The 13,826-nt window shown below is 42.8% G+C and overlaps 1 protein-coding gene across 1 annotated transcript in view; it reads left to right on the forward strand.

Moving 5' to 3' along the window:
- Positions 1-8,286: 8,286 nt before the first annotated feature.
- EFR3A (EFR3 homolog A) overlaps positions 8,287-13,826 on the forward strand; it is a 78,730-nt gene continuing 73,190 nt past the window's right edge. The window contains 3 exon segments of the mRNA XM_061611837.1: positions 8,287-8,317; positions 13,657-13,710; positions 13,713-13,732. Of these exon segments, the coding sequence (XP_061467821.1) occupies positions 8,287-8,317; positions 13,657-13,710; positions 13,713-13,732 (105 nt within the window).

Here is a 13,826-nt window from a genome sequence, read left to right on the forward strand (position 1 = left end):
CCTCCACCCCATCATCTAAGTCATTGATAAAAATGTTGAAGAGTATCGGCCCCAGGACAGAACCCTGTGGCACTCCACTCAAAACCTCCAGTCCGTGAAGCTCACTGGGTGACCTTGGGGCCAGTCACTGCCTCTCAGCCTAAGAGGGAGGCAATGGTAAACCCCCTTTGAATACCACTTACCATGAAAACCCTATTCATAGGGTCGCCATAAGTCGGAATCGACTTGAAGGCAGTCCATTTCATTTCATATTTTGTAATATTTTAGCATTTGTTTTACATTTTCCATATAAATGAATAGCATTAGGCTCTTAAATCCAATTCTGGAAGGCTGAGCACCACATGGTGCTGGGTAAAGCCAAAAGAGAACCATGTTAGAGCTGGCAGCAAGTAGCAGTAGTTAGCAATGTCTCTGCACCAAGGGAGGGTTTTCTGATAAGTGTATTTCCAGGTAGCAGCTCATGATCAGGACCCTGGAGAGTTCCCATGGGTAGCAGAAATTGTTCCATCACTCGTTGAAGCCCACTGAGCATTTTTAAGAGGTGAAAGCAGTAGACAACCTTGACCCCATAGCTATTATGGGCTGGCCGAAGTCTTCATGGTTTCCACTCTGGATTTATTCTGTAGCTTTCATGTGTATGATCTAAACTTGGAGATTACAGAGATGAGGGGTTTTAGATGACTGGTGTGTTGGAATGGTCTGTTTAGACTTATTGCTTTAAATATGCAATAATATCAATATTTCATTTAAAATTATCAATCTTAATATAATTATTTTTTTTGAGAGGAAAAAATGGATCAGTAAAAGCAGCGGTTAGCAGACAAAAAATGAATTTGAATCAATACCAGCGTGTTAGGTTGACGGAATGCTTTCAAACCACCACCGGCCAGCACATCCTATCTATCTATCTATCTATCTATCTATCTATCTATCTATCTATCTATCTATCTATCTATCTATCTATCTATCTATCTATCTATCTATCTATCTATCTATCTATCTATCTATCTATCTATCTATCTATCTATTTATTGCATTTATATACCGTTCCATAGCCAAAGTTCTCTGGGCAGATTACAACAATTAAACCTATCCCTTGCTGCTAGCTACTTAAAAGAAATGGGTTGTACAGGGCCATAACAGAAATTTGCACAAAATTTCCATATGCTTACGCCAGGATTTTCTGGGCTCAGTATACTGTATGTATGGATTGGACCCTCTATAAGTTAATTGATGGGTGTCTGCAGTCTTGATGGCTTTTAACGTGCCCAGCTGACATCTAAGCAAAGGGGGGATTCGTGGTTTTTTTTAAAAGGGGGGAATAGGTAGGAGATCCAGGGGGCAGTGCAAAAGACCTGGAGCTCCCCCACTAGACCCCCCCCCAACAGCACCATTGGTTAGGTGACTCTCTACTTTGTTTGCTGTCTCTGTGGTTGGGCTGTGGGTAGGGGATACAAGTTCTCTGGGGCAAAGTCTGCCCAGGCTCCTATGTCACAGGAATAGGGTTTCAGGTTGGCAGCAGACTGGGTCACAGCACCTAACGGCTCTATACAAATAGGAAATGTCATGCCAATTTCTAAGGCAACATGACTGCCCAACCGGTGCTATTTTAGTTCAGTTTTTGTCTGTGTTTACACGTGTTGAAAAGGTTGCTCTTCTCAACTGTCTGGCCTTCCAATATAGCTTTAGATCTAAAAGTCAAACTGATACCACCTTAACCTGTGCATAATTGTTTTAAAGTGCTAAGAATAATCTTGCTGACCTCTTTCTTTTCCCTCTGCCTCCATGCGACCTACCATTAGCTACTGATTGTTAATGATAATGGTTACAGAGGAAAGAACCTACTTTTCAATGCTGATTTGAAAGAACTTGCTATTAGCAAAACTTTAATTCTGTGTGTGATCTAAGCAAACTTGTGACTGTCTCAGTTGTTCTCCTGCTAAACTGAGAGCTGTGCCAGGTGTAACTATCAGTGATGTGTAGGGTTGCCAGGTTCGTGGCCTGAGACTGATCCTGTATCTTTAGGAGAAGAGAAAGTCAGCCAAGTGCAGGTGTTCTTGCAACGCTGTAATGGGAAAAACCACAAGGTAGAATTCTCCCTTCCCCCTGCACAACTTTTAAAAATACAGAAGACCTCTTGGTTGCCAGGCCCGGCCTCCAAGAAGTCTTCTGTATCTTTAAAAGTTGTGCAGGGGGAAGGGAGAATTCCACCTTGTGGTTTTCCCCATTACCGGGTTGCAAGAACACCTGCACTTGGCTGACTTTCTCTTCTCCTAAAGATACAGGATCAGTCTCAGGCCATGAACCTGGCAACCCTAGTGATGTGGGTTTCCCATCTCTCTCTCTCTCTCTCTCTCTCTCCATATTAGATCATTTGCACAGGGCAATTTGCATGACAAATCATTTTCTGAGATTTATTTCATTTAACATGCTTACTTCTATATTTAATATGAAAAAAATGGAAATGGACTGCCTTCAAGTCCATCCCGACTTATGGCAACCCTATGAATAGGGCTTTCATGGTAAGCGCTATTCAGAGGTGGTTTACTGTTGCCTTGCTCTGAGGCTCTGTATTTAAGAATATAAGAAAAGCCTGCTAGATCAGGCCAGTGGCCCATCTAGTCCAGCATCCTGTTCACAGTGGCCAACCAGATGCCCATGGGAAGCCCACAAGCAGGACCTGAGTGCAACAGCACTCTCTCCTCTTATGGCTTCCAGCAACTGGTTTTTAGAAGCATACTGCCTCTAACTATCGAGACAGAGCACAGCCATCATGGCTAGTAGCCACTGATAACCTTATCCTCCATGCATTTGTCTAATCTTCTTTTTAAGCCATCCAAGTTGGTGGCCATCACTGCCTCTTGTGGGAGCAATTTCCATAGTTTAACTATACCACCACATGAAGAAGCCCCATAGCACTGGTAACTGTAAGGGGGTGGGGACAAGGGGGACATCTAAAGCACCTCCTATCAGGAATGAGATGAGCATTTTTGTTTTTCCTTGGACCCTCTGACATCTGGCTGGGATCATAGGATTCTGCCATATATGTACAGGGTGAAATTGGTGATGGCTTCAGATTGATCCATTCAGTGAATCATGTGAATCTGTCATTGTGGCATTCCAGCTCACAATGTTAGTTCTTGAGATGAGGAACGAAGCTTTGAATACCATATGTAAATTATATATTGTGGTGAGGCAGAGGTAGGCTTTTTCAGTGCTGGCAACAGTGTTATGGAATGCATTTCCTGCTGAATAAGAGAAGCCCTGTCCATATTGGCAGTCCGTTAGCTTTTGAAGATGCACCTGTTAAACAAGGCATTCCCTTGATGTCTTGACTTGAGCGTCCTGTTTTGATTGCTGTGTTGTTTTAAAGAGATTGTTTTATTGCATATTTTAATTCCTGATGTTTATATTTTAATGTTTTAATGGAGTTGTTTTATTGTGTATTTTAGTTCTGGATGATTGTATCTTAACGCTTGCGTAAGTAGAGGTTTTTTTACTTGCAAACCACTTAGAAGCCTATTTCAGCACCAATGGGAATATGAATATAAATAAATAATAATAATAAACTACTAACAAAAATTATCTGACAGCACAATCCTAAGCATGCCAACTCAAAAGAACGCCCTATTGAATTCAGTGGGCTTAGGATTGCATCCTAAGTGGTAGTATTGATTTATATTTATTTATTGCATTTATATCCCACATTTTTCTCCAAGGAGCTCAAGATGGCATACATGGTTCTCCCCATGCTTATTTAATCCCCACAAAAACCCTGTGAGGTAGGTTAGGCTAAGAGGCAGTGACTGACCCAAGGTCACCCAGTGAGCTTCTTGGCCGAGTGGGTATTTGAACTCTGGTCTCCCAGGTCCTAGCCCAACACTCTAACCACTGTACCATACTGGCTCTGTAGCCAAAATGACTGTAGCCTTATCTACACATAAGAGGGAGGCTAAGGGCAGGCTAAGGGAAACTCACAGCTCAGCAGGCTAAGGGAAACTCACGGCTTGCAGAGGTATAACAACATAAGTTGGTGGCCATCGCTATTTCCTGTGGGAGCACTTTGAATTGGGCTTGGAACCACACCAGAAACCTGTACTGTTGGTGAAACACTGGTGTAATATGCTCCTAACACTCGGTCTAGGTTGTGTCCCGCTTCCGGAGTCACACTCCCAGTTACAAAAAATGAGCACTGTATTTGCAGATTCCAGAGCACCAACTAGACTTTAACTATTTTTTTCTTGAACCCTTCTCTCTCCCTCCCTTTTTCATCTACTTTTTAACAGATAAGGCTTTGGATTTCTTGCCAATTAAGCTTCATGCATAGTATTTGCAGCTGGTCTCGAAGTCATGGTTCACAATGGTGAATGTGTTGGTCAGTTAATGCAGTGCATGTCTGATTTATAGAATGATAAAGTTAAGCTTGCTATTCACAAATATTTGCACTGACAGTTGTCAGTGGATGAAAGACTTTTTTAGTTGATTAAGCATCAGTTTCTTACCAATTCACTGATTGATTAATTGACTGATTGACTGTGTGTGAACCATCTTGCAAATTATCACAGTCTCAGTACAGGAATGGAGGAGTGTGAAAAGCTATCTCTCCATTAAAAAAAAAAAAGAGGAAGGAAATGCCATCCCTATTCTTTTCTTTTTCACTTGTCAAATGCATTGGAACTAAAAAGCCCTCAAAATATAAATTAGCTATTTACCTGGAGCCCAAGGATAAAAAATGGGCCTTGTCACCTTAAACAACCCAACCTTGATTAAATCAGTTAAACCATGGACAGGGTAGCCAACATGGTGCCTTCTGGTTATTTTTGAACTCTGTCTCCCATCATCATGGCCATTGGCTATACAGACTGGGGCTGATAGGAACAGCCAAGAACAACCAGAGAGTCATGTTGGCTACCTCGGAGTTAAAGCATGTAAGGCTGCCATTTTGTATCTGCATTCTGCTATGTAGTGTGCCCTATACAGAGGACAAGAAATGGACCAGTATAATAAACAGTTACCAGCGCAATCCTAGATTCGTCTTCCCAAAAGTAAGTCCCACTGAATTCAGTAGGACTTATTCCCAGGAAAATGTGTGTAGGATCACAATGAAGGTGTTTATGAATTAGCTGTGCATATCAAAGGCATAAAACCCCATGCTTAAAAAAGAAAAAGCACCCAGACCCAAAAAGACAAGCAGGGTTAGAAGCTATCCTGTGTGGATATAACTGTTCTGTGTGGAACTTGATTTAGGCTGCAATCCAGCGCACACTTACCTGTGAGTAAGTCCCACTGAATCTAATGGAGCTTACTTCTGAGTAGACATGTATTGGATTGCAGCCTTAATTATTTGCAACCAGCCATACAGGAGAAGACTGTCAGTGGCTACAAGTAATGATGGCTGTTAGTCTTACTGTGCTAACAATATTGTGTAGGACCGAGACTGGGGCCCTCCAGATGTTGCTGGACCCCAAACATCATCAGCCAAAGCCAAAATGGGCAAGAGCCGGGGATAATGGGTTGTGTAGTCCAACAACATCTGGAGGGCCACGCAGGTTCCTTATCCCTGGTGTAGCATTAGGTACGATGGTAGGTGTAAACAGTTACCCGGGATTAACAACACTGTGTTTATTTGAGGGACAATGAAAACCAATTCAGAGTAAACTGAAGTCTGCGATGAATGCAGTTAGGACTAATCTTCTCCTAAGCCTATTGTCACCATCAAATTCCCTCTACCCACATCTGTCTTCCAACTGTCACCCAGAAATGGCTTGCTGGATGGGGCAGAGCTGCTAAGCTACCTTCCCTGCAGGTAGGTCTCTGTTGCTTACCGGGAGGGAGAGAGATGCAGTGGCAGGGAGGTTGGCACAGTGGAAGCATTTCTAGTAAAATATTCTTTTTGTACTGCAATCGATCCCAGCCATCTTGCTTTAAGTATCAACACTGTATGTATGGCAGGTGGCCTTAGCTTGGGAGAAACTGCCTTGCAGACCAAATTGGAACATAGGAAGCTGCCTTACACTGAGCCAGACCATCAATCGATCTAGGACAGTGTTGTCTACACCAGACTTTCCTAACCTTTGGGTCCACAGATTTTGCTAGGCTACAACACCCATCAGCCCCAGTGAGCACAGCCAATGGTCAGGAATGTTAGGAACTGTAGTCCAGCAACATCTGGGGACTCAAAGTTTGGGAAAGGCTGGTCTACACCACTCTGCTTCAACCTTGGGTCCCCAGATGTTACTGGACTACTACTCCCATCATCTCTGTCCACTGGTTAAGCTGGCAGTGGATGATGGGAGTTGTAGTCTGTGACGTCCTTCCCCGGCACCACCTGTGAAGCTCTCACTTTGCGGCTACCAGCAGACAGGAACGTCAGGTTTATTCTTACCCTTTACAACCCTAGCACCGATCTCAAAAGATCCCACTGCTAGGCAGAACCACCCAACACTCTGTAACCCTTTTAGCCAATAGACTGTGCCTAGTCTGTGCCTGGCTATTCCGATACCTTGTGTCAATGGGTATAGGTAATCTGTAAACCCCCCTGCAGCCCCTTGACTCTGAAGCATACAGCCCTGGGTTTCTCTGTGGGACTGGATACACTTTCCTCCGATCCGCCGCTGCCACCATTTGATACAACTGTTCAGCCTTGGTTACTTGCCATCCCCCCTGGTTTGTGTTTCCCAGCTGAAGGAATCAGGCTTTTGTTTAACCAAGAAATATTTATTTAGTATTAGAAATAACAAGATTACTTAAGGAATGTTTCACAAGCATATGGTTTCATCTATATTCTGTTATGTACTTGACTTCTTACTAGTGCCTCAGAACTCCGACTCACTCTCAATAACAACACCAAACCTCCAACATCCACCTCTCTCCAACATCCACCTCACAATTCACCACCCAGATTCAACTGTCTTTCTTCCATTTATACTCCCAGCCATTCAAACGCTCAGCCAATTATCCAGCATTCTACTGCTCATGTACTCCCCCTCCTCTTTCACTCCACTTACCATATGTCTTCTATATAACCAGCTCTTACCATATTTACAATATAAGCAGGAACATCACATAGTCCAACAACATCTGGGGACCCAAGGTTGAAGCAGAGTGGTGTAGACCAGCCTTTCCCAAACTTTGAGTCCCCAGATGTTGCTGGATTACTACTCCCATCATCTCTGTCCACTGGTTAAGCTGGCAGTGGATGATGGGAGTTGTAGTCCAACAACATCTGGGGACCCACGGTTGAAAACACTTGCCTACACTGTCTGGCAGCAGCTCTCCAGGTCTCTCTGAGCCTTACCTGAAGATGCCAAGGATTGAACTTGAGACTTTCCGGATGCAAAGCAGATGCTCTACCACTGAGCTATGGCCCTTCCCCGAAATGCCTGCTGCTTTGCACTTTTATGGTGCAATATTATTCAGTTATGTTAGGAGCGCTAGTAGTTTTACTCTTAGATTTCTGAAATGCCATTCAAAACAGTGACAGAGGTAGAAGCAAGAGCAGGCATGGGCATTTTGGAGCGTACTGTCTTTAGCCTCTGGCAAAATTCAGCACAGAGATGCATGCTCTTCCAAACACAGCCTGCTTCTGTGGATGTTGCCACAATTGGAGCAGCCTGAGATTCCATATAGGAAACAGCATTTTTTTAAAAAGCAAGCAGACTGACTTTTGAGATAATGGACATATTACGCCAAACATGACATTAGTAAGTGTGACCTGCATTCTTATTCCATTAACCTCTGGAGGTGAGCTTAAATGCCTGTTAAATAAATCTTGATCAGACCTGCTATTCAGTTGGGTATAAATCCCAATAATGTTTGGCATGCCTTAAGTGCCACTGTAAGCAATTCAACTGGAGTTTTTAACTGTGCATATTACTAATAATTATGTAATGAATGAAATATTAAATTTGTACTTCTGTTGTGTTCGATCCTTTTTTCACATGAGAACAAAACAGAAATGCCAGTCAAAATATTCTTAGTCAAAATTTATACTTGCCTGAAAGCTTTACAATGCCAGAGTGTCATTTAAGTGTCCTTTATATGACTCCCCCCATTCCATATATGTGCTGTGACTTGGGGCTGAAATTGGTGATCTTTGCAAACTGTTGGTGAGTAGTTCTGTGGGATATGTGAGTTTAAGTGAAAAAGGTAGTTCTTCACACAGAGCACAGTTAAACTATGGAATTCGCTCCCACAGGAGACAGTGATTCCCACCAACTTGGATGGCTTTAAAAGAGGATTAGATAAATTCGTGGAGGAAAAGGCAATCGGTGGCTACTAGCCACGATGGCTGTGTTCTGCCTCATTGTTGGAGCCGGTATACCTCTGAATATCAGTGGGTGGGAAGAGAATGCCTTCAGGTTTTTATTTATGTATGTATGTATAAAATCAACTCATTTGAAATGTGGTGTTGGAGCTTTGCGGATACCATGGACTGCGAAAAAGACGTTACAACAAACTAAACCAGAACTGTCACTAGAAGCTAAAATGATGAAACTGAGGTTATCATACTTTGGACACACAATGAGAAGACATGATTCACTAGAAAAGACAATAATGCTGGGAAAAATAGAAGGGAGTAGAAAAAAAGGAAGGCCAAACAAGAGATGGATTGATTCCATAAAGTGAGCCACAGACCTGAACTTACAAGATCTGAACAGGGTGGTTCACGACAGATGGTATTGGTGGTCACTGATTCATAGGGTGGCTGTAAGTCGTAGTCGGCTTGAAGGCACATAACAACAACAACATTTGATTTATATCCCGTCCTTCCTCCCAGCAGGTTCTGCTTGTGGGCTTCTCATGGGTATCTAGTTGGCTAATGTGAGAACTGAGAGTTGGACTAGATGAGTCTTTGGCAAGGCTATTTTATGTTCTTAGGTGTTTGGTAGCACAGGCAGAGAAAATGTAATGTCTTTGGGTCCTATGTATTTGATGGAAGTACTCTCCCAATATGCACGTGCCAGTGGTGGGACCAGAACAGTGGACAGCTCCTTGAAAGTTCAGATTAAAACCTGGAGTAGATTCCACTGCCCTGCTGAAATAGAGGTACTAGCCACCCCTGGGCCAGAGGCAAAAATGGGAGGAACAAATCACTCAAGCACTCCCTCCCTCCCTCCCTCCCTCCCTCCCTCTCTCTCTCACACACACACACACCTCTCCACCAACCAGCCATACAAATAAGAGCTATTATCACAGGTCAAGGACACATTTCGGCTAGGCAAATGCACCTGAGGAGGATGTGGAACAGACGCAGTGAGAGGCATGTCCTGAGAAGGGACATGGCCTGGACAGAGTCAATGGCCATGGTAAAGAGGCCTGGGGGGTTGCCTTTGGCCCCAGAGTCTGAGTTTCCTCATCACTGGTCTAGTGGCGTCCGCACCACCCTGGCCTGTGCTCTGAGCTCTCCCTCTTTCCTCCTTTCCCACACTTTCTGCAAGTACGGGGAACAGGTTGCACGGCTTAGCTCACATTCTACCAATTTTGCTCTAAAGCACTATGCATATTGATGGCTCGGTTTAAATAATCATCCTCATCTTTAAGTCGAAGGATGGTCCAGAGAGTTCCCTCAAAAGCTCACTGTTCAAGAAACTACGAAATCTGGGATTTACTCCCGGTGTTCTTCTTGCTCTTGGATATGTAAAAGCAAAAACTACAGAAAATCTAGGATATAGAATTATAAAATCATTTGAGTCTAGCTGCTCTGCATCCCGAGTTCGGGGACAAAGGGAGAGCATTGGTGCCCATGTGTTCTTTGACAAATCTGAATATCCCTAAATTCAGAAGAGATTTCACTGCAGCTAGGTCCAGTGTTCTGTTGTCTGCCCTCCTGGATAGTAGGTATATTGGGGTACCCATCATGAATGGGTTTGCCCATGTGGAATGGGACAAATGGAAACTGTGGGTCATGTTTTATTGAAATGTTCTTTTTATAAGGATCTTCATTATTATTTTATTACTCCAGTTTTACAGCATTTTCTGGGTAAATCCAATGATATTTACTTAGCGCATTTATTGGCACATAAGAATCCATGGGTTACTGCAAAAGCGGCTAGTTTCTGTGCTGCTGCCACTGTGTGCCAGAAATCGATGACAAATGATATTATGTAGAAATACATCAAGGTATAATCTTGGAGTTGGGTTGGTTAAATACACAGATTCGTAGCTATGTATACTGATTGTATTCTTCTATTCAGTGCTGATTTCATGCATTTTATACAGTTTTGATTTTCATTAGTGATCTGTATGTGTTGGTCTGTGACCAAAATAAACTTTTACCTTACCTCCTTCTGGCTCGCTTCATTATGCGTTCATTTCCCACCACCCCCAGACCCAGATGGAAGGAAAACAGATTTTTTTCAAGCTTTTCCCAAGGAACTATGTAAAAATTAAATGCAAGGGTAACTCACCCTTAGCCCTCCTCCTCTCTCAAGCCAACACACCATTGCAAAGTGTCAAGGTGATGAATATTGGCATCAAGATGGGCTTGCTGGAAAGAGGAGAAGCTTTACTGGCCTGAATGCGCTCTACGTGGGGTTACCCTTGAAGACGGTCTGGAAACTCCAGCTGGTACAAAATGCGGCGGCACGCTTAATAAAGCAGACCCGTCGCCGGGACCATATTACCCCAGTGCTGATTGAGTTGCACTGGTTGCCAGTTGTATACCGGGCCCAATTCAAGGTGTTGGTATTAACCTTTAAAACCCTATACGGTTCTGGCCCAGTTTATCTGAAGGAATGCCTCCAGTATCACCAAATATGCCGCCGAACGAGATCAGCCTCACAAGACCTTCTCTCGGTCCCACTGGTGAAAACAGCTAGGCTGGTGCGGACCAGGGAGATGGCTTTTTCGATCATGGCCCCCACCCTCTGGAACTTGCTTCCCTTTGATCTTCGGCATGCCCCCTCCCTGATGACCTTTCGCCGCGCCTTAAAAACCTGGCTTTTCAGGCAGGCCTATGGGATCTCTGGGGTGGGTTAGATTTTATACTGTATCAGTGTAGGATGGTTTTTTAGATGATATGATATTAATACTGTGATTGTTATGAATATGTTGATATTGTATTTTATATTGTGTACGCCGCCCAGAGTGTCCGTTAAGTCGGACAGATGGGCGACTAATAAATAAAATTTTATTATTATTATTATTATTATTATGAACACTCTTGAGCATGCTCAGCAGCCCTGAATACTCCTGAGCATGCTCAGAAGCACCATGTCCTGCCAGAGTGCATGGGAGTTGTAGTTTCTGTGCCTCCTGGTTAAATGAACTGGCTTAAGATTCCTGTTAAAGAGACATGTTTTTGTAAGTGTATATTCCCTTTTGTGGGGAATGGGCCTCTCCCATGACTATTGCATTTTTGGTTTAAGGCAAGGGATCTTGTGACCTTCTAGTTGTTGTTGGACTGTTAACTCCCATCAGCCCCAGCCAGCAGGGCCAATGATCAAGGGTGATTTGAGTTGTAGTCCAACAACATATGGAGAGCCACAGGTTCCCTGTCTGTGGTCTAAGTGATATTTTGGAAAGGATGAAATGAAGCCATCTTGCAAGTTAGGAAGTGAGGGTTGAGCTTCTCAGATGGCTGACTGTGATATCATTTAAAACTGTTGTGTTGCCTTCCTTGTTTTATATATATCTTCATACTCCAAAGTAAATTCTTGCCTTTTCTTTCTAAATATACAAAGCATTTCTAGCTGAGTGAGTCATTTGGTCACAGGGAAGTGGGATGCTAATTACCACAATGATAAAAATAGATGATTTTTGAAATAAAATGAAATAAACATTACAGTAGTTAAAGAAGAAAGCATTCCATCTGTTAAATCTATGCATTTTCTCATGTTAATGCAGAATGAGTTTTTGCATCGAAGGATTCAGACATCATTATAGATGGCAGTGATTGCTATGCTTCCGCTCTAGGGCACGTTGAGATTTTTCTAGTGGATGGGCATTGCGGCAGCCCTTGTAATATTCTTCTGCTTGAGCTGGTCAGCTTGATATAACCTTGCTTAGAGCTCTGGCAGTCTTTATTAGACCATCATGTATAGCTTATGAAATCTCATTGTTTCATTAACTGCAGCGATGATCATTTTCTCTCAGTCTGAATTCTTTTCATTATCAGCTTAATCTAAGGCCAGCTGCTACATTTAAAAAGAAAGTCTCAGATTTGGGGGGTGGGGTGGATCAGTCAGGTATCCAGGATCAGGTGCTCTTTAGACATTCTCCAAGCTTCATTGGCAAGGGGGGGGGAGCAGCTCCTATGTGGCTGGGTGAGCATCTAAATGATCCAATCCTGTGAGTGGGTGGGGCTAGAACTGTAGCTGCACGGGACATCTGCACGTCTGGCCATCTCAGGGGTATTCTGTGCTCCTTTGGATTAATCATGGGTAGGGAGGGGGAGACTATCCAACAAAATTGTAGTGGATCCCTGCTGAATTTGTTAGTCCGCTATCCCTTTGGAGCTCCACCAATGTCTTGCAGTGGGCCACGGCTGTAATCGGCATAGATTTTGCAGCCGTTACTGCAATCGGCAATTTCCCCCCCGAAATCCTCCCCCTATTTTACAATTTTTTTCATAATTAAGATGTTGTGTCAACCATAGGATTTCCATTTGCCCATTATATATTACGGGAAAAATGTTATTATGCAATAAAATGCAAACAAAATTGGCTATATATGTCTTCAATGTTAATTGTCAAATCATCCTGCAATTCATTCACGGCAGCTACCTAAAAATTATGCAATGTTTTTCCCACCGCCAAAAAACCAGGTGGAACACTGTGATCATTCGCGTAAACAACCTAAAAATTACTCAATGGTTTTCTCTGCTGCCAAAAAACTACTTGGAATGCTGTCATTTACATAAGTATCTACAAAAACAATTACGTAATTTTTGCGACCCGAAAAAAACCAACCTGTGGATCAAATCACCCAAAAACACGCGCAGCAGCTTGAATCGGCAAGCGCCAGAGAAAGCAAAACCAAGAAAAGGACAGACCAGTAAAGAAAGGATGGACTATCAAAATGCATGTAGATTGGCACCATGCAGCGATCCCCATCCCTAATCATGGGGGAGAAATTAAATTAAGTTTGCATTTAAAGGGGAGCTTATATAATTCACACTTTCCAAAACAATACGCGAAACAAAACAGAGCCATCCTTCCGACTTTGCACTTCTCCAAAGTTTGCAATGCAGTTTTCCAGCTACGTATTGTGTACAAAAATGCATTTACTAGACTAGGGTAAAGTGTCTGTTAAAATGCGTATATTAGTGAAAATAAATGCATTGTACTAAGGAAGATTGCTTTGAAAAAGTGTGTTTATTAGGCAAAATTGCCTAATAAAACATGTATGTATTAGGAGAAATTTGCACAAAAATGCTGATGAATTTTCATGAGGACTTTTTAAAAAAATGCATACTGATGTGGAAGTGTAAATATGAATTTAAGAACAGAAAATGTGAAACTGAGAGAAACCAAACTTGACAGATTTGCCCATCGCTGCTCAGGAGTAGGACCAAGGGGGAAAAAATATTTTTTTTGGAAGGGACAGCATTTCATCACTTTTTAGTCCATACAAAATCCTTATGACTGCTTTCTGGTTCTTGCAAATTCATTTCTTTTCATTGCTCATCTGTCCTTTTGGATCATGTTTTTGCAGGCATTTGCTGCTGCTGTGCTGCTTTGCATCCTTCCTACAAACGTCTAGTGGATAACATTTCCCTGAAGACCCAACAGTAAATACAGGAACATCAAGCAGTGACGAGCAGCTCAGCAACTCACTGTTCAGAAGGTTGCTTGTTCTAGTACTGGTTCTGATTGGCTCCATTC

The sequence above is a fragment of the Rhineura floridana genome, chromosome 1, assembly GCF_030035675.1.
Source record: "Rhineura floridana isolate rRhiFlo1 chromosome 1, rRhiFlo1.hap2, whole genome shotgun sequence".
Classification (NCBI taxonomy): domain Eukaryota; kingdom Metazoa; phylum Chordata; class Lepidosauria; order Squamata; family Rhineuridae; genus Rhineura; species Rhineura floridana.